The 26,343-nt window shown below is 41.7% G+C and overlaps 2 protein-coding genes across 4 annotated transcripts in view; both read right to left on the bottom strand.

Annotated features, from left to right (window-relative positions):
• The window catches only part of igsf21a (immunoglobin superfamily, member 21a), a 194,242-nt gene that overhangs the window by 158,012 nt on the left and 9,887 nt on the right, over nt 1-26,343 (bottom strand). The gene's annotated exons all lie outside the window — the stretch shown is intronic.
• LOC146574852 (uncharacterized) lies at nt 11,460-24,915 on the bottom strand. Its single transcript, XM_085274824.1, has 2 exons — nt 20,835-24,915; nt 11,460-20,722 (listed from the first exon to the last, which is right to left on the bottom strand). Exon 2 carries the CDS (start codon nt 19,928-19,930, stop codon nt 16,613-16,615), a length of 3,318 nt encoding a protein of 1,105 aa, XP_085130950.1. The 5' UTR covers nt 19,931-20,722; nt 20,835-24,915; the 3' UTR covers nt 11,460-16,612.

The following is a 26,343-nucleotide window of genomic DNA, read 5'->3' as shown; positions in this document are numbered from 1 at the left end:
TCGGGTGGAAGGGTTTGGTGTTCAGCTGGTGCCGGCACCCGTTCCTGTGTCAGCTGGAGGCTCAGGTGAGCCCTTCCAGCAGTTTTTGTCGTGTTCAGAAGGCTCAGGAGGATTAGCTCAGTCACCATCACAACCACCATCACTACAACCTTTATGGCAGTTCCCAGCTCAGTTTTCCGATCAGCAGCCACCTTCAGCTCAGTTTTCCGATCAGCAGCCACCTTCAGCTCAGTTTTCCGATCAGCAGCCACCTTCAGCTCAGTTTTCCGTGTCACCTGGTCAGCAGCCACCTTCAGCTCAGTTTCCAGTGTCACCTGGTCAGCAGCCGTCTGTAGCCCAGTCACCAACTCCACCACCACCACTATCACCTCAAGTTCAGTTATCCATGGCTCAGTCGCTACCTCAATCAGACTTTTTGCAGACTTTATTACGGTCCATGGCCCAGTCAGTAGCGCAGCTAGTGCAGGAATCGTTAGCTTTGTCTTCTGCTAAATCAGCCTCTCATCTCCACCCTCAGTCAGGGGTCCCTATTGCCTCTGGCCCTGCATCTACTCCAGCTGGAGGGCCCGAGGAGCCCGTCCAGCCTCAAGTTTCGTCAGCTGGGGGTTCGGGAGAACCCAGCCAGCCTCATGTTTCGTCTGCTGGGGGTTCGGGTGAACCCAGCCGGCCTCATGTTTCGTCTGCTGGGGGTTCGGGTGAACCCAGCCGGCCTCATGTTTCGTCTGCTGGGGGTTCGGGTGAACCCAGCCGGTGTCATGCCTCATCAGCTGGGGGTTCGGGTGAACCCAGCCGGTGTCATGCCTCATCAGCTGGGGGTTCGGGTGAACCCAGCCGGTGTCATGCCTCATCAGCTGGGGGTTCGGGAGAACCCAGCCGGTGTCATGCTTCATCAGCTGGAGGGCCCGAGGAGCCCGTCCGGCCTCATGCCACGTCTGCTGGAGGGCCCGAGGAGCCCGTCCGGCCTCATGCCACGTCTGCTGGAGGGCCCGAGGAGCCCGTCCGGCCTCATGCCACGTCTGCTGGAGGGCCCGAGGAGCCCACCCAGCACCACGCCTCGTTAGCTGAGGGTCCTGGAGGACCCAGCCAGCACATCCTCACATCTGCTGACAGTCCGGGGAGGTCTGTTCAGCCGTCACCTGCTGACTCATCCCCCGCGACTTCCACATCACCGCCTGCAGCCGTCCCGCTGCCGTCAGGTTCCGCAGCCGTCCCGCTGCCGTCAGGTTCCGCCTCCGTGTCTTCATCCACGCCTGGTCCGGCCTCCGTGTCTTCATCCACGCCTGGTCCTGCCTCGTCTGGTCCTGTGGTTGCCACGCCGCCGTCAGAGCCAGCTCGACCCGTTCCGCCTCACCTCTGCCGGCCGTTTTCCGGGCCTCTAAGGTGGCATCATGGCCTTCGGGGACGGCCTCCGGAAAGGGTTTGTCGCCGCTGCTGGCATCGCAGCCGCCCTCCGAACCTGCTCAGTGGCCGCCACTGCCTTCCAAGTGGTCGGCCTCCGGAACTGTTCGCCCGTCGCCGGCCCCCTGAACTTTTTGTGGACTCTTGGTGAGCTCTGGTTTCGTTTTGTTTTTGATATGCTTTCCTGCGTTTTTTGGACTCTGGTGCTCCTTGTTTTTTGTTTGGGCTCTGTCCCTCCATCCTGGACCCCCTCCGCCCGCCCTGGCCTGGTGCTTTGTTGTGCTTTTTTTTTTTTTTTTTTTTTTTGGGGCTGTCGGGAGTCAGCCCTTAGAGGGGGGGTACTGTCACGGTTCTGGGTCCGTTGGACCCAGTATTTTGAGTTCATTATGTTTTGGTACTTTTGCATCATGGATTTTCCTTTATGTTTCTCTGGTACTTGGTGTTTCAGTTATCTTGGTGTTTTTCTATATTATGATTTATGATCTGATACTGTTGTGATTATGATTATCATTTAGTAGCCTTTGGTCAGTGTCAAGTCTGTCTCTGTCTAGTCTGTGTCTTAGTAAAGTGTGTTTTGTTTCCTGTTTTACTTTGAAGGTTCTTGTTCCTGTCTGATGTTAGTATGTGCAGCTTTGTTCCCCCTGTCTCGTTAGCCCTGATCTCTCCCAGCTGTGTCTCCCTCCTGTTGCCGATTCCCCCGTTACTACCCTGTGTATATAAGCCCTGTGTTTTCCCATGCTCGGTGTCGTGTCGTACCATCAGATTGTGCCTGTGTGTCCTTGGTCTCAGTGTTCCATCATCACTTCATGTTTGTTTTCCTGCCAGCAATAAAGCTGAGGTTTTTGAGTTTCAATTCTGTGTTCGAGTCCTGCATTTGGATCCTCATCTCTGCCTACCCGCACACAGAGCACTGACAGGGTACAGACAGGGTCACTACATAAAGAGCAGTCGCCTTCACACTGATGTAAATAAGGCTTCTCATAGCATCTACAGCAGAATTTACAGATGTATTTTACCTGATCCTTCAACAGCAGCAGTAATGACAAAGGTTAAAAAAGTTGTTAATTTTCATCTAATTTTCCTAATTATACTTAAAACAAAAATAAGTATTTAAGATTAAGCTTGGGTTTTATTAGTTTTCTGAGGTGCTTCTCAAATGATTGGGTCTTCCTGATGAACAATCGCTTCCTCTGCTACTCACCAATCAAAAATGTTGCTCTCTGACTGGGTTAAACAAAGGGAGCATCATGCTGGAGACTTCCAGCAGGTCAAGTCTCTGTATGGAGGTGAGAATGCCGCAGATGGGTCCCTGGGCAGTTTGACAAAGAGCCACTGGTGGATTTTTTGATGATTTTTTTGGGTGAATTAAAAAAATTCATGAGGTAAAATTTTTCACTGTCATATTATTAATTATATTGTTATAATATAAGAGTATGTTTTATTATTATATTAAGAAAGAAATACACCAAAGTCAGATATATCAGTTTGGTCATTGTTGCCAATAGCGACATCTGAAAGAAACACATTATCTTTTTAAGATTACCGTCTTACAGACTCTTTTTGTCTGAATTAGTTTTCTTTTAAAGAAAAAATAACTCAGCTCAAAAGGCAATCAAATTCCGTGGTTGCGGATGAATTTTTGCAAAAAACGTAATCTAAAAAATAAATTAATCTTCGCTTTAAAGACTGATGTCTTTTGTCCATCTTGACAGTCTTTTGTCCATCTTGACACCGAGCCGACAGGCTAGCAGATGACTCCGGCAAGACCAGAGGTGGAGGTTTGTGCATTTATATTAACAATGCTTGGTGCATGAACTCCACTACTACTGAGAGTCACTGCTCACCTAATGCGGAGTTTTTAATGGTCAAATGCAGACCATATTATCTCCCCAGAGAATTCACTTCGATCATACTCACTGCCGTGTATATACCCCCCGACGCTAATGCTAGGTTGGCCATGAAAGAACTTTCTGCAGCCATTAACAAACACCAGAATAAACACCCCGAGGCTGCTTTTATTGTTGCTGGCGACTTCAACCACACCAACTTAAAGACAGTCCTCCCCAGATTCCACCAACATGTCTCCTGCCACACCAGAGGAGACAAGACTTTAGACCATGTGTATTCCAACCTGGCTGGAGCCTACAAAGCCACACCCCTCCCCCACATTGGACAATCGGACCATCTCTCCCTGTTCCTCACACCTCGGTATTCACCACTCATCCAACGTGTGAAACCTGCTGTGAGGACAATTAAAGTGTGGCCAGAGGGGACAGACGCAGTGCTCCAGGACAGATTTAAAAACACAGACTGGAATATGTTCACCCACACAGACCTGGACCAGTACGCCTCATCTGTACTGGATTACATCTCCAAAACCAGACAGTGTCACCACCCAGAAACGGATCACCATGTACCCCAACCAGAAGCCTTGGATGAACCGGGATGTTCGTCTCCTCCTGAAGGCCCGCAACACTGCCTTTAGGTCAGGAGATGCACACGCCTACAGTACAGCCAGGGCTAATCTAAAGAAGGGCATCAAAAAAGCCAAACACCATTACAAAAAGAAGGTAGAAGAACACTTCTCCAACTCCAACCCCCGACGCATGTGGCAAGGACTCCAGACCATCACAGACTACAGGACCACCAAACCCTCCCCCGCATCCTCTGATGTCTCCTTCCTCAACGAGCTCAACAACTTTTATGCTCGTTTTGAGCGAGGGAACCCCACAACCACAACCAAAGCAGACATGACGCCAGACCACCAACCTATGACTCTCTCCCCCACCGATGTAGGAGCGGTGCTGAGCAGGATCAATGTCCACAAGGCTGCAGGCCCTGATGGCATCCCCGGGCGTGTTCTCAGAGCGTGTTCTGGGGAGCTTGCAGGAGTGCTCACAGACATATTCAATCTGTCCTTGGCCCACGCTGTGGTACCGGCCTGCTTCAAATCCACCTCCATCGTCCCGATACCCAAAAACTCCAACCCATCTTGCCTCAATGACTACCGCCCAGTAGCACTCACCCCCATCATCACTAAGTGCTTAGAGCGACTGGTCCTAGCACACTTCAAATCCTGTCTCCCCCCCACCCTGGACCCCCACCAATTCGCATACCGCCGGAACAGGAGCACAGAGGATGCAGTCTCCATCGCAATGCACTCTGTCCTCTCACACCTGGACAACAACAACACCTACGCCAGAATGCTGTTTATAGACTTCAGTTCAGCATTCAATACAATCCACCCCTCACAACTCATCAGGAAACTGACAGACCTGGGCATCAGTTCCCTCATCTGCAAATGGTTACTGGACTTCCTGACCAACCGCCCCCAACATGTCCGGCTGGATAACCGCTGCTCATCTACCATCACAATGAACACCGGTGTACCACAAGGCTGTGTGATGAGCCCTTTCCTCTACTCCCTCTTCACCCACGACTGCAGACCTGCTGATGGTTCCAACACCATCATTAAGTTTGCAGATGACACCACGGTGATTGGCCTCATCAGTGACAACGATGAGGCCGCCTACAGGGAGGAGGTGGATCGTCTGGCTGAGTGGTGCGACAGAAACAACCTGCTGCTTAACACCGAGAAGACCAAGGAGCTCATCGTGGACTACAGGAGGAATGCTGACCCACATCCACCCATCCACATTAAGGGGACGGCTGTGGAGCGTGTGAGCAGCTTCAAGTTCCTGGGAGTCCACATCTCCGAGGATCTCACCTGGACGACCAACTGCTCCAAGCTGGTCAAGAAGGCTCACCAGCGCCTCTTCTTCTTGAGGACTCTGAGGAAGAACCACCTGTCCTCAGACATCCTGGTGAACTTCTATCGCTGCACCATCGAGAGCATCCTGACCAACTGTATAACAGTCTGGTACGGGAACTGCTCTGCCTCGGACCGGAAGGCGTTGCAGAGGGTCGTGAAAACTGCCCAGCGCATCGCCGGAGCACCACTTCCTGCCATAAAAGACATCTACAGGAAGCGGTGTCTGAAAAGGGCTGGGAAAATCATCAAAGACCCCAGTCACCCATCACATGGACTCTTCACCCTCCTGCCCTCTGGGAGGCGCCACAGGAGCCTCCGGACTAAGACCACCAGGTACCGGAACAGCTTCTTCCCCACAGCTGTCAGACTCCTGAACTCTGCCTCCTGACATCTGACCCACGTTAACTCATGGACTGAACATACACACACCCACAATGGACAACTGTACCCTCAAACACAATAATAACATGGACTGAACCACCACTCACAACCACTAGCACTTTATATAGCCTCTGTAGAAACTATCTACACCCTCACTTATCTTAACTGCACTACTGTATAGCTCTGTGTAAATAATCATTCTGTACATTCGATAATCTTTAATCCTACAACTGTTTACAACTTGCATAGTTCCCATTTCTGTATAGCTGTATATCCCAGATTCTGTAAAGTTATTTATTTCATATTCTGTATAGTTTTTCATATTTATATCCTGTTCATATCCTGTACATAGCTTGTACTCACTACAGCCTGTACATACTTATAGTTATAGAATATTCACAACATACTTCATACCGTGTACATTATAACATACCATAATAGACCCATTTCTGTAATATACTCACATATCTATATTATTGCTAATATATATTGTAATATATCTATATCACTAAAGCACTTCTGGATGGATGCAAACTGCATTTCGTTGCCCTGTACCTGTGCATGTGCAATGACAATAAAGTTGAATTCTATTCTATTCTATTCTATTTTTTATTCTTTTTTTTCTTGACAAAAATCATGCAGTTTTGGAGCAGGAGCTGAGTTGCTTCTGTGCTGGAACTTATTTACAAAGCTTCTTATATTATACGATGATAAGTTTAAAGTAATAAAGCAAAAAAACATCTCAAACCCTAGTCTAAGGAGCTCTGAAAGAAAAACGTCTGGACTTCTTTAAGTTTCTTGAAGCTGTTTCACCTCTCATCGTTTAAAATCTGGGACTCACCACCAATTGCTTTTAGAACTGAAGAAGCTTCTCAGATGAGATGTGAAAAATCTTCAAGAAACCTATAGAAGTCCAGACGCTTTCCTTTCCAAGTTCCTTAAACTACGATAACCTGGATGACAGAGAACCTTCACAGACATCCCAAACCCTACTTCATACCCTACATTGTAGCTCACATATCATTAAAACTTCACCTTTGTCACCATTGTTGACCTTTTTATTTTGACAGGTAAGGTCAAAAAAAGTTGGACAAAAGGTATCTAGTTTAGGTATGTTATGTCACTGCCATTGTTAAGTTATTGTTATGTCATAGTGTAACTATTACTTTGCGTACATGTTGCATATATATAAAACAAACAAATGTTTTACATGTATTCTTAACTCTATAAATTGATGTTCCAAGAGAATATGATAGCAATGACAAAATGATAGTAGACGTCACACTTAACCAGAGTTAATTCAAAGTATCAATATTATGTAAACTGTGGGTGGAGATCTAGAAACAAGTCATTAAGAAAACTCACTATAAATGATTAAGCTGCTTATATAAAAGTGATACATGTGACTAAAGAACATGGACTTCCCATTGGTTTAGCTGCATAACGGAAAGCTGAGACTTCCATGTCGCTCACATGCAATTGCTTGAGATAGCAAAAGGACAGCTAATGATATTCCAAAGCTTCTCCATAAGAGTGATGCTGTATGGCTCCAACTGGCATCATTACAGCATGCTGCATGAAGCAAAATTTAAAAAGAACATGGAGCACTGATACGAATCAGCAAATCAGAACACTGTGGAAAAAAGGAAGAATGGAAATCAAATACTGATATTAAAATCCATGCCCATTTACTGTATATCAAAGTGATTTTTCCAAATGGATTCAAGCTTGGATAATGAGAAATGTGAACGTGACACCGTGTGAGGAATCGTTGCTTATGAATTATGAAAGCTTTTTGTACTGTTTCACATTTTATTGCAGTACAGAACTGCTCAATTATGTTCCTTTAAAAAACATTAAATGGTACAAAGTTTTAATTTGCTTAGTTATGCTACTGTTGTGAAGCACTGATGAGAAATAAAGTTTTTCCATCAAAGATCCAATGTGATTTTTCATAGTCTTGGACATTTAGATAAATGCAATTATAACATACGTAGAGAAATGAATGCTGATAGTTTCTCAGGGTTTTATTAGAAATACCTGTTATTCAGTATTTTTAATGTTCTTTGTCACTTGTCAAAATGCTTCAAGCTTTGAGAAAGGCAGAACTGAACCTGTGGGTCATGACTTTTTATGCAGTATTTTTTAACATGTTAGTGGATAATGGAATTACGATATGTCTTGTTATTTATTTATTTTCATTTTTTTACATAAAAAGGGCAAAAAAAAAGGGTTTAGGACACAATGCCCGAGGCAGTGTACTTACTGAAATTCCAAAAACTGTAATTCTCAACAAAATATTCTGGCCTGTTGCAAAAGCACTGTGGATAATATTAGTGCTTCCCAATTTCTCTTAAATGTATTCCTTGTTTGGAGGTTTGGAGTCTTCTCCCACCCCCATTCTCTGCGGCCTGCTGGAGCGGGAGGGCTAGTAGGAGGAGTTGGCCGTCCGACTGCGGTCTGGGGTGTGGGGCCTCCCTGCTGCTGCGGAGTCGGGGTGGTCTGCCTCTCCCCACCGCAGAGAAAAGGGTAACACCACCTGGGTCTGGGTGCAATTCCCCCCTCCAGGGGCAAGGGTACCTAGACCCGGTTTGTAGAGTACGCTTGGGGAGTGTGATTGTGTGTACAGCGTCTCTTTATGTCTGTCTCCACGTTGGTTGAGTGTGGAGTGAGTGCATATGAGAGCATGAGGGTGGGAATGGATGTTTGTGTCTGTGTGTGCCTGTATGTCTGTGTCTATATGTCAGGTTGGGTATCAGACGCCACCTCTCTGGGGACACCTCAGGCCCTCCAAGGTTTGGAGGCCTATCTCCACCCACCACCACTTCCCCTGCCGGTGGCAGACTCCCTCAGGTGTCGGTGTGTTGGTGGTTCTTTGTGTCTGGGGGTGGGCGTCCGGGTGCACACCGGCTCACTCCTTGGCGGCCGCTTGTCGGGGCCTGGGGCCTGGGGCTCGCTCGGGCCCCTTTGGGGGTGGGGTGCCCCCGGCCTCTCGGCCTAGGGCTCGGTCACTCAGGCGCAGCTGGGGGCCGGCGGAGCTCACGGGCGCGTCACTGCAACTCCCCCTGACTTCTGCTCCGCGGCTGCTGGGCGAGCCCTCATCTGGGACTCTCCTCAGCTCTTACTGGGACAGTGGCGCGGCTGCCCCTCTGTTGGTCTTCCATGGTCTCTTGTGTTCTGGGGGCCTCTGGATGTCTGGAGTTTTGATCTCCTCCATACCCGCTTCACACCCTGGAGGACGGGGCTGTGGCCCCCCCACACTCCCTAGCAGATCATTACATGGAGAAACCTTTGGAATGCAAGCATGCTGATCCACACAGGTATGCACACATGGGTATTCACAGACGCGGACTAAAGCTTTCTTGGCTGCTGCCTCAAAGCACACTGTGCGCTGTCTATCTTGCGTGCTGCACAATATCGTTTATTACTTAGTAAATACTGATATCTATGACTAGCTAGTTTATTGTGATGGTGCTTTGTTTTCTCTATTATTATGTTGCTCTTTGTTGTTTGCTGTCTCCTCTGTTTGTTTTTGTTTGTTTGTTTTTGTTTTTTTTTTCTCCATACAGGTGACCCAGGAGTTTTTTTTTTCTCTCTCTTCCCCCCCCTTCTCACCGTCTCTTCTCCCCTTTGGTTTTCTTTCTTTCTCTCCCCCTCTCTCTCTCATTCATTCCCCCTGTCCTATTTATTAAAAAAAAAAAAAAAAAGAACCAAAAAAAAAAAAAAATGTATTCCTTGCCATAGTGGCTTGAAACAAAATCGGTTCAATCCATATCCAAATGTATATGCTAGAATGTTGATGACTTGATTTATGTAATTTATGTGAATTCATGTAATCTTAAAGTTCACTGTTTTTGTGAATGAATACTCCATACTATTGGTCATTGGTGTACATGTATTTGAAAGGGTCCATAAAAGACAGCAAACCAGGAAACAAGATTTGAATGTGCCATTGAAGTCAACTACCAGACTCTACCTAAACTTTAATCAATAATTTGATGAATATTCCTCAAACAGATGTGTCGAACTGTTTATGTAATTTACCACAATGTTCTTATCTTATAGCCTTCCCAAGCAATAAGACCTGCAGCATAATTCAGCATTTGCTAATACAGAAGTGTTTAAGGCAGCTTCAAAATTCATTTATACATGTAAATGCATCTGGTTAGCCACTTAGCAATATAATGATGGTTAATGAAATCCCTTCTAAGTATATAAATCAAGACCACATAAAGAACATCATATTAACAAGAACAACAAAATATAGCAACATAATTTATTTCCATTGGCCCCTAGATGAAGTACATTAACAACTCCTAATACAGTGCTAAAGAGGGAGTGATTTATATTCCTTGTACACACATTTGCTTTAACTAACCAAATATGGATAGTTAGAGGTTGAGAGCTGCTTCATAATCCAGCTCAGTTAAGAGACACAAGAGACAGAAATTACACCCCCCCCCCCCCCCCTTAATGCTGAACTTTGATGTTTGTAGTCAAGTGACAGTGAAGATGTCATGCACTGATGACTTGGAAAAGTTCTCCTGTAAATCTCTATTGATTACCTATTGCTGGCTCTCAGCCACAGAGCACTTGGCAAGAGGTTGATTTTGTCTGGGTGCTGTTCAAAGCAGAAATACATCTGATGATGGAGGAGCATTTTAGGGGGGGCAGACCTAAGATGGTATTTTGGAGTGAGAACAGCCTGCAAAGCCAAACAGGGTAGCTCTGGCTATCCGGTCTTTAAGTGATGACGTGACGAATCCTACTTCCGGGCCTAAAGTAGTCTGTGTTTAATATGGCTTTTGTGTTGTTAACATGTTTAATGTTTTGTATTTTCTTCTATTTAATCTCAAAAAGCTCCTAAAAACTGTCAGTGATCACTGTTGACCTCCCTCGGCTTTTATTACCGCTAATCATTTATTTAAGCTCAGTTTTTAAAACCTTACGATGTAACTACAGCCTGCCCATGCAGCAGTATATGAATGACTAACCTCGTATTGTGGATGGATTCCTCTCAGTTGTTCTCCTGGCTGAAGTTTGGTCCGTTTAGAGCATCCTGCCATGCGATTACATTTGTTCCTGACCACCGAGAACCCTCACGTTAACTTTTATCGAGTGGAAAAAAAGTTAGCTTGTTTATATTATGCTAGCATAGCTGTGTCGCTAGCGGTCACGTAGCACATCATTATATACCAGCTAGCCAAAATTCAGTAACCCTACAAACGTCAATGCTGTTTAGTTTTCTGTCTTCATTTATGTTGGAAGTGCAGAGCTGTACGTTTTAATTTGTTTCCAAAACCCTGCAGTCAGGACATGCTATATTGTATTTAGATGGAAGCTAGCGAGCTAACTTCCTGCTAACTTCTAACTCCGTTAAATGTCATAAATTCTGTTTTCATGGATGCCTGGATGCTAAACTCAATTGTTACACCTGGTAGAGCAGAACGCTGATCATTTTATTAAAGATGAAAGACTTTAGACAGTTTTTCAACTCTCAGTAATGCCACAGTGATCGTTTAATATATGGACCTGCAGCAGAGTTTAGGACCAGACACGGCTAGTGATGCCAGACTTAACGACCGGATAGACCAATGTGTTCCCTGTAGCACATCATTCCAAGTAACACTTGTTCCCTTTTTAAAAGAGAACCCAACAGTGAGATTTTGCACTAATTTCAGCCTGCTTTGAAATTCTTGGTATTGTTCTTTTTTTTAAAAATCCGTTCTGCCCTGGCTGGCATTCAATAAGTCAGCATGATTTTTTGATGTTAAGAGATCAATACCAAGGTCTGTGACTATCCAAAAACGAAAACCACACGAAATACCAATAAATAAATAAATAAAAAATTTTATCCTAAAGGATAAACACAACTTTCAAGTAGTGTCAGTGTTGTGAAGATTTTTAGGTTAAAAAATATAATGCAGTGAGGAAGGGAAGGAACAACTATTATATTATATACTATAAACTCAGTTAATAAATCATTAGATATTTCATACATTAATAAAAAAAAAGAGACTTTTTTCATTGTATATTGTCTCCTTAGTGACTGAAATGCAAGGGCATTACTACTCAGGTCAGCCTAAGGAAGTATACCCTGAATATCAAACAGTCTGCAGCTTCGTCATCTGCCCTTTTCTCTACCAGTGACTTCATACATCACAGTGTTGTCTGAGCACACCCTTGGAACATGGAATTTATATGAGATTACAGTTCTACAGTCTCTCTGCTGTCAGCACAGTTGACCACTGATGAGACTCAAATACAGGTGACAGCTTTTTTTTTTCTCTCCTGGCATAGTATCTTGCAGCAGCATAACAACATAACCAATAATAATAATAATTAGATCCCACTCTATTCCCTTAATAGGGCCATTTATCAGGAATGCTTCAGCACTGCCAGTTCACTATGTAAGCCTTACAGTAAATGAACTACTTTGTAGCTTGCATCATGCTGAGTGAACTGTGTGAGTAGCTTCAGAAGAGGCTAAGATGAAAGAGCAGTGGGTTTTGAACTAATTATTTCTGCTTACTTGATAAGGATAACTCACCATGACCACAGCGCTTGCCCAAAGTCTAGCTGTGTGACAACCACAATCCTTAATTTAAGAAGTAGTGTGCATATCTAGAACAGGTGACAGATCAAGAGAGGCTATAAATGAGATTTTATTTTTCAATGATCCTGAGCCACTTAACTAGACCCAAATGTTCCTTTGGAGAACTCTGCATTCTTTTAAAAATGTTTATTTTTTATTGTGCTGCTTGTTTACTGGAGAACCAGAGCAATAAATCGGCATCCTTTCCATTTTTATTGTGTTTAGTTTGATCTGGTTTCCTTTACTTATTTGTGGCATGTGCCAAAAGTTACAATAACAATTGAAGATGCAAAAGCAATCTCTCTGTACAGAAGAAAATGTTTAACTACTGATAGTTGTTGTAAAGCTATTGCTGAGAATATAAAATAAAGGTCAGTATTCTCTGTTTAGAGGAAGCTACTGTAGTTTTCACAGAATTTATGCTCATCTAATTTATCAAGACAGTAGCTAATCATGCAAAAAGGCTGCCTTCTGGGCAAACTAAATTAGAGCTCAAATATGCCAAACAGTGGTAGAATCTACTAAAAATGGAGTCATTACTAAGCCCAGAAAACAAAACAGAATCTGTTTAGTTATACTGAAATAGTATACTGAGTGAAGGAACAAGATACAACTGTTTAATGGAACACATTACCTGTGAAAATGTAGGCACCTAATGATTATAAAATCAATGCAGTGGAAGTAACTGCACACTTAAAAAAGGAAAAGGATGACACAGATGTTGAAAGGGAAAAGTGTTTATTATGACTCCACACACTGCGGCGACTATAAATAGCAGTTATTCGGCTGATTTTAATCAGTCATATAACAAACACTGAACTGATTTTAATTTTATGGAAGCAACATGTTTCACAAGAGATTGGACAGGGTGATAACAAGCTGAAAAGTAAGTTTTACTAAAAAGATTTAACTTGAGGAACATTTCTTAGCTAATTAGGGTAATGTGCAACAGGGCAGTATCCTTTTTTTCCCCTTTTTTTCCAGGGCAGTAAACTGAGTATAAAAAGAGCATCTGAGGGGGGCAAAAGTTACCCAATCTGCAAAAAACTCTGTCTACAATTTATCGAACAATTTCAGAATTATGTTCCTGGATAAAAATTTTTTTAAAATACTTTGAATATCTCACTATCTATAGTGTATCATGTCACCAAACAATTCAAAGAATCTGAAGAAACCTCTGTGTACAAGGGACAAGGCTGAAAATCAGTGCTGTAAGTTCACAATCTTCTGGCTCTGAGGCAGCGCTGCATTAAAAACAGGCATGACTCTGTCATGGAAATTATTGCATGGGCTCAGGAATACTTCCAGAAACCACAGTCTGTGAACACACTTGACTGTGGCATCCACAAACACATATTAAAGCTTTATCATGCAAAGAAGCCATATGTGAGCATAATCCAGAAACACCATCTTCTCTGGGCCAAAACGCATTTAAAATGCTCTGAGACAAATAGGAAAACTGTTTTGTGGTCAGACAAAATTTGAAATTCTTTTTGGAAAACATTGACACTACATTCTCTAAACTAAGGAGGAGAGGGGTCATGCAACTCTAACGGTCCAGAGTGCATCGGAAATTGCAGCATAAAATGGATGATAGAAACGCACTAGCCATACTAAAATGTATGCAAAGGTTTTAGAGCAATGTATGCTTCAATCCAGGGGATGTGTTTTTCAGGGAAGGCTTTGCTTATTTCCGCAAGACAATGATAAACTACATAGTAGTACAACAGCACAAGTAGAGAATTGCTGAACTATGGACTCCCTGCAGTCATAGCACTTCACCCACTGAAATGTAACAAACAATATGTCAAAGAAGACCCATGACTGTTGAGCAGATAGAATCCCAAAAAATCCAACAAATATCAATTCAGTCCGCACATGCTTATTATTGTTGATTATCATTAATAAAAGAGATGATACTAATTTTGGGGGATTACACTCACATGCTATTTTGCCCCGTTTCATAAATGTAGTCCAAAGTAGCTAAAGCAATCCAGAGCTTAGTGCGAGACACAAGCCAGAGCCCCCAATGTGAACAAAGGATCAAAGTAGATATGACTAAAATTTTAGAGAAGAGTGTAAAACCAAAGGATCAATGTCTTGTTATCTGGTAAAGTTGTGCTGAAAACATCTTGGAAACCATATGGGAAATGATGCACATAAATGACATGTGTTTTGTTATAAAAATCTGTTGTACCTGCTTTTTATTTTTTGGTAAGGTAAAATTATAACATTAAACATTCCAGAGCAGAAGATTTTATTTTCAATTTTTATATAAGCAAGTAAATATTTTATTATGAAAATTACTTTTTTAATGAATAAAGCTTGATTTGTACTTGTATACACCATCAATTGAAGTTCTTAGAAAAGAAAATCATAATTAGCAAAAGTGGTCTTGATAGGTCATACTTTGATAAAAAAAAATAAAAAATAAAAATCAGAATTCAAAATCAGCCAAAAAAATTGCAATTGGTGTATTTCTAATCAGCTTTGCAACTGAAAGTCCCTTCAAAGGAATATATGAATGGACAAACACGAGAACCTTAACTAAAAATCATCAGCATTACTAAATATCCCAGTAAACAACACAAGCATATTTTTTATTTAATTTTTTTTTTATTGTTTATTTATGTATTTTTTGCTTTGTTTTGTTAAAGAGACACTTTTATTGGATAAAGCTGGTTTAATGTTTCTCCACTCCATTTCCTCTGTGACTGGACCATCTCATTCCCCAAAACCTTTGAAGCACAGAGAAACATTAACAACAATACACACACACACACACACACACACACACACACACACACACACACAAGCTTCTTTTCCATAATGAATCCAGCCCCAACATTTGTTGTAATTGCTGTCATAATTATGTGCTGTTGTAATGTAATGAATATGCAATGCCTGCTTTGGCACAGTCAACACAAAGAAAATGACAGAAGAGATTTTGTTGAGAAATTGTGTTTAGAAATTGTAATGATTTCTGACAGTTAATGATGCACACTTTAGAACACTTTCCAAACTCAACATCTGCATGACCTTAACATTTAAAAATGTCACATCATTAGTTAAACATTCTGTAATATTATACATTCCAAACATTACTATCCATGTATGTATTTAGCATAATGGATTCTTTTAAAAATCTATTGAATGTGCAGTATTTGACTGAATGAGCAGAAAGCAAATACACGCATACAACTGTAAATGTCAAAGCATACTTACAATACAGAGACATTCATGTTTATTAGGGCTGCCACGATTAGTCGACTAGTCACGATTACGTCAACTATTAAAATCGTCGACGACTAATTTAATAGTCGACGCGTCGTTTGAAGCTTTGTAAGATCACAAAAGACGCAGGAATAAGTAGTAGGATTTAAGAGTGTAATAACGGACTGAAACAGAAGATGGCAGCACTGCAAGTACAAGGATGCCAGCTGCCGTTAAACCCCGAAGAAGAAGTAGCTCTGTCCCATAATTCAGCGGTCCCCAACCCCCGGGCCTCGGACCGGTACCAGTCCGTGAGTCGTTTGGTACCGGACCGCGAGAGTTGAGGCTCAGGTGTGAAATGTATGGTTTTCAGGGTTTTTATCGGTTTTCAGCGTTATTTTGTTATCGTTTTTATCGTTAACTCGGTTTTCCTGGGTCTTTTCACATGTGTTATGAATAAATCTTCTTTTTTTCGGTACCAGTACTAGTTTTATTTTGTTGTATTTATCACAAAATCACACAAAATTAAAAAAACAAAAACAACAGTAGGACATTCAGCTCATGATACCTTTGGGTGACCACGCATTGTGGGATTTTTGTATCCACATTCAGTTAAACTCATTACTGTAGGACTAGTGATTCTTGTGAATTGCTAACAACAGATTGATGAATGGATGTCTTGATGAAATGTCGTTGCAAGGTGATAGGTGACCCTTATGTCATTAGAGCTTCAATGCATAGATTCTGCAAACCTCTAAATCTTTACTGGATGGGTAGATGGAGTTTTGTCAGCTAGGAACAGAGCACTCATATTAGGGCAGAAAGTTTCACCATGGGATAAAGGTAATCCCTCAAAAGATCTTTGTATTGATTTGAAAAGACCCTTAATTTCATGAAGAAGAAAAGTGGACATAAACTATTCTAGCAAAATTCCCCCATTGGCTGGATAAGCCAAGTTTAAAAAGAGAGACATTGTATCTTTAAATTGAAATTGTTAGTCTATGTTTTTCATTGTTCTTTTTAAATTTTGTCAGCATGTACAGTATGCGATGTCTAATAACTAGCAGAGCACAAGGTTGCTTCCTTTGACTCTCCACTACTGAATGTCATTTGTCTATAAGGTGTTTGTAGCACTGCAGGAAGTGATTTTTCCAAGGCAACAACAAAGGCAACAAAGGTTCGTCTTTTAAACTCAGATTAACAATCGACCTAATGACTTATGAATGTATCATTATCAAACACAGGTTCTGTTTCTACTCTGCCTTACCCACCGACTCTACACTTATGAGACCATCGTCGACATAGAAATGTTTCTGGATGAAGTTAGCTGCGGAGGGGTACTCTTTCTCACATTGGCTGGCAAGGTGCTTCATGCCATAATTGGCGCAGCCAGGGGATGATGATGCTCCAAACAGGTGAACCTTCATGCGGTACTCTCTGGGTTCAGAGTTTGTGTCTCCATTTTCCCACCAGAGAAACCGCAGGTAGTCTCTATCATCCTCGCTCACATGAAACCTGTGGAACATTTTCTCCACATCACACATGACTGCGATGGGATGTTTACGGAAGCGGCACAGCACGGCTGTTAGGCTATTTGTGAGGTCAGGTCCTGTTAGCAGATGGTCGTTTAAGGAGGTGCCTTCATACCTTGCAGAGCAGTCGAAAACCACTCTGATTTTTCCTGGTTTTCTGGGGTGGTAAACTCCTTGGTGTGGGATATACCAGACTTTCCCCAGCTCTGCTTGGTTTTCCACTTTCTCTGCATCTCCATCCTTGAAGACACCTTCCATAAATCTCACGTAGTCTATTTTGAATTTGGGATCTCTGTCCAGCTTCCTCTTTAGATACTTCAGCCGTACTAACGCCAGCCCTTTGTTGTCTGGGAGATGCGGACGTGCTTTGAAAGGGAGAGGCATCTCCAGGTGACCATCCTTATTTTGTTGGATTCTGTCTTTCAAGATCTGCAGGAAGCAAATATCTTCTTGAGATATGCTTCTGTCACCAGGTTTTGTGTCTGCAAAATCAGACTCCAGGGCCTTGATGACAGCAAATGGTGTTATGGGTGGCACCTCTCTGACAGACACTCGATGACAAAAACCAGTCACATCTTTAGCCTGCACACGCTGTGGTGCGCTTCCCACAATGCTCCAACCAAGATCCGTCTCAATAGCATAAGGCTCATAGTCACCCCCAGTGACGACCCTTCTTGGAATTAACGCTCTGGAGCAGTCGTATCCAATCAACAATCCAACACCACAGTCCATCAACGGGGGTATCTCCTGGGCCATGCTTACAAGGTGTTTCCATTTGTTGGCTGTCTGGCAAGTGGGAATATGTGTGCGGTCAAGGGGAATGAAGTCCCTTGTGTAGGCTGGAGGCAAACTGATGGAAACATTAGAGGAAAATCCTCTAACTTTGAGCTTGCATACTCTTTGACTCTTCACGACTGAGTCTCTCCCCATCATGGTGGAAAGTTTAAGTTTCACTGGTTCCATTGTTGCTTGTAGCTTTTCGCACACCTCCTGATCAACAAATGTGTGACTGCTTTGAGTGTCCAATAGTGCATACACTAGGGTTTCAGTGTCCGGAGCACTAAGTGTTGAGATCCACACTGGGACTATCATTGATGTACTCCCACCTTCACCTCCACTCACACAACATGATAATGACAACGTACTTTCTTCAACTGCGCCTTGTGTTGATGCTGCTGTAGAACGATCTTCATGCAATGGCGTTGGGTGACTCTTTCTGCATATGCCACACATGGCCCTGTTCCTACAGTCTTTAGAATTGTGACCCTTTCTTAGACATGCAAAACACAACTTATTTTCAAGTATGCATTTTTTCTTATCCTCTACAGACATGTCCATAAGCCTCTTGCATTTATGTATGGAATGGTTCTCACTACAGCAAATACACTGGCCATTATTGGAATTTTGTGTTGGTGTGGTCCATTTCTTTGGTTTCCCTGCATCTCCCAACTTGATTTCACCAGGGTCAGATTTGGCGGTGGAGCTTGATGGAATCGGGGGTTTCACATTTGTGGCAAACGTGTTTGCTTTTGAACGCTTCATCTCTCTTGCTGGTGCCTCTGCAGAGTGCCTTAAGGCATGTAAGGATGACACTGGATTGCATGCGATGCGTGACTCCTTAGAGATAAAGGAAGCAAACTCATGAAAGCTTGGATAGTCGTTGCCCCGATCTAGCTGCTCTGTGACATAACGGTTCCATCTAGATGTCACCCAATCAGGAAGCTTGACTAGTATTTTCTGATTCTCCTCACAGTCGTTAAGAACCTGTAAGCCCTTTACGTGAAGCATGGCATTACTACATGTTTGGAGGAAATCACTGAAATCTCTTAACTTGAGATATTCCTTTCCACCAATCTTCGGCCACCCATTTAGCTTATCTCTGAAAGCCCGCTGCACTACAAAGGAATGGCCATATCTAGCATTTAACCTATCCCATGCTTGTTGATAGGCTTCTTCATCTTTTCTGTAGAAGCTGCCTTCAAGAGAGGATTTTGCCTCACCTGCTATGTACTTTTGCAGGTAGAATAGCCTGTCTGCAGGGTCAGAGCATCGTCTCTCTATGAGGGCTTTGAAGCTTATGCTCCATTCTGTAAACTTCAGAGGATCGCCCGAGAATACAGAAGGTTCTGGAGTTGGCAAGCGAGTAAGAGCTAATGACTCTTGTAGCGATTGGACCAATGATGTCTCGTTTTGCACAACCTGCCGTTCTTGATCTGGGATGTGGTGAGCGAAGGGGTGTGCATCACTCACTTTGCTGAATGGAGGACTGCGTGTCCCATCCCTTCCCTCTTCTTCAGTGTAGACATTTAGCTTTGCCTGAATTACATCAATGTCCCTCTGATTTTCAAGTTTTCTCAACTGCTGACGTTGAGCTTCGATGGCAGCTTCCATATCAATTTCGGCTTTCTTTGCAGCCAGCTGAGCAGCCACTTCCGCTCTCATAGCTGGAATGCTAGGTGACTCTGAGAGATGGTTAGAATTGTGACAGCTGGGTGCAGTAACTCTGGAGGCTGTGGATCCATATATGGACCTAGCATATTCATTATCAAGTAGCATGCGTAACCTTGATCTTTCCGCCACCGTGTCAAACTCACCTTCATCTTCAGTCAGACGTACTCTCATCAGCTGCAGCAAGTCGGCCGTCACGGCTGAGCATGCATCGATCTTTCTTCGAAATTCTTGACTTGGTGAGGTTTGGAGTCGAATTCTGTCATACTGTTCCTTTAATTCAGACTCAAGCTTCTCAGCCTCATCCATCATATCATACATGTCACTCTCAGAGCATACTTGCTTTAACTTTGTGCGAATGTCTCTTACGTTGCTTTTCCATTTCTCGTATGTTGCTTTGAACCTCTTCTCCTTTTGAGTTAACTCTTGATCTTTCAGTTCCTGCATTTTTGGCGTTAATCGCCTTTCACGAGAGGATTTTCTTGTTTTTGTCTCAGATTTCTCAGACACTACACTTTTTTCCTCTTCCAAATCCCCTGCATCTTGTACTTCTGACATAACATCAGGGTGACTATGACCATCTTTAGACATTTTCAGACTTTAAAGGGGGTATCTTATGAAGAGGACAAGATAACTAAGGTAATTACAAGAATGGATGTAATAGGCGGAGAATTATTAAAATTAACACAAAGGAACCTTAGCTTAGATTCTTACGTATGACAGCAAATAAATTTTCAGTTTCAGCCTTCATGAAGCTTGCAAGCAACAGGTAAGAAAACAACAATAATTTCCAGAACGTCAACAGATTGTCCTTTTTTTTTTTTCTTTTTTTTCTTTTTTTCTTTTTTTGTTTGTTTGTTTGCTTGTTTGTTTGTTTTTTTGTTTGTTTTTTACACAATCCGAAATTTGAACACTATTAATTCCTTGTCCATTACAGCAAATTTGTAGCTCATGTTCTATCCATCAACTCATGAGGCATAATAACTGCGCAATATAGCCTGAGGACTCACGCTTTAGCCTGAAACCGCTTCTTGGAGTGTCCGCTGAATCTGCAGCTCCCGATTGGTTGTCACAAAATGCAAAGCAACGTGTCCACTGAAGCCTGTAGCTCGCTGCAGGATGAGAAGCAACCGAGACCTGTAGCTTGCTGCAGGATGAGAAGAGCTTTGCACACCGAAGCCTGTAGCTTGCTGCAGGAGGGGAAGCGCGTTTGCAAACCGAGACCTGTAGCTTGCTGCAGGATGAGAAGAGCTTTGCACACCGAAGCCTCCAGATGGATTGGGACACGTTTTCACTGTTTCTACTCTGGTCGAAAGAATCCACGCTTCGTACTGATGTCCACAATTCTTTTATTCCTCTCACAATCATGGAGCACCGTGAAAACTAGAAACAAGTAAAATAATATCGATAGCACATATGATATTCATCTCAGCCACTTATTTCCTTTCACAAGGTGCACAAGTGTTAAACAAATAACAGCATAATGATTTTTTACCGTGTACGCCTTGTAAAACCAGCAGTAGAAAAGTTGTATATTCCGAAAAGTCCGCCGTGTTACCGTTCTGTCTTGTCTCTCCCGCGCACAACTTCCGGTTCCCGCAACTCACAAGAAGTGACTACTTCACAATAATATTTTAACAGAAACATTTCTTATAAGCAGGATATATCACTGGATTCATAGATTACCTTTCCTACTGCAAATGTACACAAGCAGGAGAAGCAAATAAAGAAAACAAATAGAAAACAATAACGATCTCAGATTCACTTTGGTGTTGTCATGGCAACCCACACAAACATTTCAGGTCAGCTACAGGTTCTTTTAACTTTGTATTTCAAGATAAACAAAATACTAAATTTTTTGTTTCAGACAGACCTGTTCTTGATTCAGTACAATTTAATCCATTTGTTATCTGATGTGTTTCCTCATAGGTAGGGCTAAAATGATAGGATTAATATTCAGTGCTGTGTAGCCTAGGATGGAATTATAAGGAAGTGGAGTTATGAATACTCCAATCCTACTGACACATTCATATTACTCTTCCTCTGAGACTATTATCCTGAATATTGATAACTTTAGGATTTGTCCCATCAGGAAGATGGGTGGATAGAGTGGAAACTAGCAGTACGGTGAGGGTGACAGATGTCTATTACACAATACATTAAAAGAGTGAATAGTCAGCCTAACTCATAACTACAGTAACTTATATACTACAGTGACAATGATTTCATATTATCTGTGCTATGATGAAGATATTAGTGAAGAAATCTAAAGTGATGACCTTAGCTTTCACATAAAAAAGAAAGAAGGAAAGAAAACACACAAAAACAGAGGGGTGTCATTTTGATCTGCAACTGTCATATACAGCTCTGCCCTAAAAATAGAAAAGCACCACAGGGTTACTTTTAATTACATGACATCTGTTTTGCTTTTGTAGCATCAGATGTCTGATAACAACGACAATTCGCTGAATTTCAATCAGGTTTAAGTACTTTGAGTTTTTCCTCACTTTTTGTTCTTCTACAGCACAGAAATTGAAGGTAGACATACATATTTGTTGAGTTTGCAAATAAAAATGGATTGGATAAACTGGCAAACAAAACTGATAATACACTCTATTGAATTTATTACTAACTGCATCCTAAACCTGCCATATTCTATCTTGTGCTATTCTGCAATGATGAAGGTCTCAGTATGCAGCAGAATGTATCCAAATGTTCAGTCAGCTGTGACGAGAACTAATGTGAGCTTTCTCTTACATTCGACTCCCCTTGGAAAAGGCAGCCACATGAGGAATCTGAACAGCTGACTGGGTACGAAAAATCTGACTGGTGAAATGACAGGAAAGGAATTCAATACCACTTTGTTCCTATTTTTCCCAAACAGGTACTAAACTAATGCATGCTAGACAGAATAAATAGTTAAATGTCATGAATGTAAACGTATCTTTACTTTGAAGTGTTAGAAACTAGATCAAAAACAGAATTGCTACAAATTTCTGTAACCAACACTATTAGTACACTAATTTCCCTATAATTTCTTCAATCACACCTAAATCCTTTAATGTAAAGCATCTGCCAATATGCAATTAACTCCATACATACATAATAAGTAACTGTCTTGTATAACACAGCTGTAAGCCCAAACAATTTCCTGTGGCGTATTTTGTTCCATTCAGCCAACCTCAAGTGTCAGTTTGAGTCAGTAAACTTTGACCCTTTTTTTTAGGTTCAAAAGGGATGGATTTATACTCCTGTTAATCAACTCATTAATGAATGAAAATCATTGTTTTAACACAATACAACAGTCACGCTGTCAATTTATATTTAATGTTATATCTTTATGTACACACTACTTTTGAGGGGTTCAAACATGGTTGGGACTTCTATGGCCTTTTCGCCTTTATGTGACAGGATACTGTTTGTACTCTGGAGAAGTGGGTTTGACAGCAGAACCCAGAGAGCAGATGGAACATCTCAATTTTTCATCAGCATCTTTGATTCAACAGTTAATTCAGACTCATGATGAAACCTCATGAAGAGTTTTTTTTGTCTGCTGATCTACTTATTTCCCACTTAAAAGTGCACAACCCCCACAGGCACTTTTCCACCTACTCCTTTTCCCTCTTACCATCACTTCCCCATACCGCTCTCTAAGATTGATTAATCACAATCCACTGGGGGTGTTTCGGCACAAACTTTATCCATGGCCGAGGGCTAACTTCACGCTGTCGCATCAGAGCAAAATGATTTTGCACAGGGTTTCCTTTTCCCTATTCCCACCTGATAGTCATCACTTTCATTACAGTTTGACTACATGTTTCATTTTTTGTTTTTTTTGTAATCCACAAGATAAAAACAAACAACAGCATAATTCCCTTTTAGACATTTGTCTTTTAGCAACAACGAGATGATTTGTATTAGACAATGAATGTAGATAAAGAGTGCATTTTTAGAAACAACAAACAATATACGCAATAGGAATTTGACAGTGTCATTGTAAGAAGGTTCATAGTAAGAGTGCTCATGCTGTTAACAACACATCATCTGTGACTGTAAAAATGCACCAATCTGGCACAACATTATGATCACTGACAGGTGAAGTGAATAACACTAATTATCTCTTCATCATGGCACCTGTTAGTGGGTGGGATATATAAGAGAGGAAGTGAATATTTTGAAAGAGTTGATATGTTAAAAGCAGGGAAAATGGGCAATTGTCAACATTTGAGCTTGACAAGGGCCAAATTGTGATGGCTAGAGAACTAGGGTAGAGTATCTCCAAAACTGTAACTTTTATTGGGTGTTCTCAATCTGCAGCGGTCAGTACCTATCAAAAGTGCCACTGTTTCAGCCACTGAGCAAACAGTGATAAACCAGCAATATACCGAAAGTACCAACAATGAGCATGGCATTGGGCCATGGAGCAATGAAAGAAGATTCCCTGGTCTGTGTGATGTTTGGGGAAATGTTCTGCTGAGAAATTGGGATTCCAGCATCCATGCAGAAGGTACTTTGACGTGTACCATCTACCCAAGCACTATTGCAGATCATGCACATCTTGTCATAAAAATAGTAGTCACTGTGGCTGCCTGTGACCTCTTAATGATGTGCCCCAAATAATGCGCCCTGCCACAAAACAAAAATGATTCAAGAATGGTATCAGGAGCACAGCGAGTTTGAGGTGTTGACTTAGCCTCCAAAATCCCCAGATCTCAGTCCAACTGAGCATCTATGCGATGTGCTGGACAAACACATTCAATCCATGGAGGGCCCACCTCTAAACCTAAAGGACTTAAAGGATCTGTTGCTAACATCTTGGTGGCAGATATCACAGCACACCTTAAGAGTTTAGTAGAGTCCATTGCTCAATGTGTCAGTCATGTTTGGACAGCAAAAGAAGGACCAACACAATACTGTGACGAATTGGTGTAATGGTATCAATAGCAAGAGCAACCCTGTGCTTGTCTTGCTAGCGCTCGATATACTATTGACCATAATATTTTATTACAGAGGTTAGAGCACGCGCTGGAGCTGCACTGCAGTATTTTGGATCATATCTACCTAACATACTCAAATTTGTTCATGTAAATGGGGAGTCCTCTTCACACACTAAGGTTAATTATGGAGTGCCACAAGGTTTCGTCCTAGAATAAATTCTATTTACATTATACGCACCTCCCTTAGGCAGTATCATTTGAAAGCATACCAATTAGCAGTTACTATTCATCTCTGGCTCACTTGTTTTAGTTAAAAAAACAGATGACTTTTAATTAAATGTAATTACAATTTGTGAGCTTTGACACTGCCTGCAAACTTCTGTTTGGCGTAAAATATACAAAAGTGATACAATAAAAACAGTAGACAGACTGCAATCAGACATTGACCATATCTACAAAAATATTTGCCAGCCAGAAGCTTTTCCTAAATCCAATAAAGTGCTTTCTTTCCTAAAAAAAAAAAAAAAAATAGTGTAAAAGTGAATAGCAAACAACAAAATAAATGAAAACAAAGCACAAAAATCTTCGAAATGGAACATATAATACTGTCCATCCAACTTTCTACTTTGCAGCTAATATTGCTCAAGGCTCTTTATCGAGGCATTGAAACTTTGGGATACCTTATGTGTACCTCTGCAATGTCAAGTAGGTATCTAACTGAAGTATTTGAGTCCATACTACAGAATGGAGTCCTGTTGTACATGTGCAGAAAGACCTTTTTTTCTTGAGTCTCTCTTTTTTGGTACCACTACGCCAAACTGTGAAACATTAGGTGATAATCCAAGATTTTATTTCTTTGCCAACAGCCACACTAAAGACTTTCTTGCTTCACATTTCCAAAATATTGGTCAATGTTATCTATTTGCTGATGTATCTGTATCGGCATTTATGATGGGCGATAAATTAAAATCAGAGAAACACCAGTCAACCATGTAATGAGTGTTGATGTTCTATATTTTGTCCACCAGAGGGCAACTTCCCTGTTGATAAAACGTGTTTATAACAACACAAGAATAGATGAGTAATCCACAAGTTGTTATGACAGTAAAACAATACAATAGGAAGATTACCATATAAAGATTAAGCACAAGCATTTATAATTTGAACAGACTGGAACATCTTGCTTGCCTGCCTTAAGAGATCACAGTCAGAAAAGGATAGACTCACACCAAGACCTCACACATGTACTTTCTTTTTACATATTATTTCCTCCAGGAAGAACAGCAGTACAAGAAACTAACAGTGATGAGTCATTACACAAGCTCCCTCACATTATTATTTCCACTTTCCAAATAATTTTTTTTATACCAGAGTCACCTGGTACCAGGCATATGTGAAATTAATGCTGGCAGTTTTATTGGGAAAGAATAGATTTAATCATTACAAGTCCTCCTTTATATAAAAATTCAGAAGCGAGCGCCAAAGTTGCATGTAAGCATCCTAAAAGATAAAGCTTCCTTGCAATTTTAACCATAATCTTTAGAGAAAAAAACTGAAGTAAAATAATTATATTTAAAGCAAGTTATAATCCATATGCACCCACAATTTCTAGTATTGTATAATTCATGTCGCATATTCAGAAGATTAATTCTCTGAACTTGCATGACAAGTTCTACAGCAGATCAAAGGTTTGCTGATAAATGTTATCAGAAATGACAGATGTTACAGGCTGAACACAGCCTTGTCCTATCATATTCTGACTGTCTGTGAAACTTCACTAATACCTACTCCTGTGAGTGCAGATTGATGTCTTTATGATTTTTTTATTTTTTTATTTTGGTGGCTTATATGGAGGAAGTCAATATGCACAAGATTCATAGCCCACACAATCCTTCTTTACTCCCATCTGCACAGCTCCAGAGTGACGTCAGTGCGTCGATTAGAGCTGTTTTTCCCCCCTCCTCTGCCATCTCTTCCTTTTTCCATGCCTAATCTGAACTTTTCATGAAACCTCTGCAATGCTGTATTCACTGGCTTGAAGATGGCTTTGAATAGCTGCAAACATTT

The sequence above is a fragment of the Mchenga conophoros genome, linkage group LG5, assembly GCF_057382185.1.
Source record: "Mchenga conophoros isolate Kocher_MC1m ecotype Shallow Benthic linkage group LG5, M_conophoros_male_GT1.1, whole genome shotgun sequence".
Classification (NCBI taxonomy): Eukaryota; Metazoa; Chordata; class Actinopteri; order Cichliformes; family Cichlidae; genus Mchenga; species Mchenga conophoros.
Note: the sequence above shows the minus strand (reverse complement) of the source record. Positions and strands in the feature narration are given on the sequence as shown.

Excerpts from the sequence above, each read along its gene's own strand:
- LOC146574852 (XM_085274824.1), bottom strand. The coding sequence starts at position 19,930 with ATGTCTAAAGATGGTCATAGTCACCCTGATGTTATGTCAGAAGTACAA.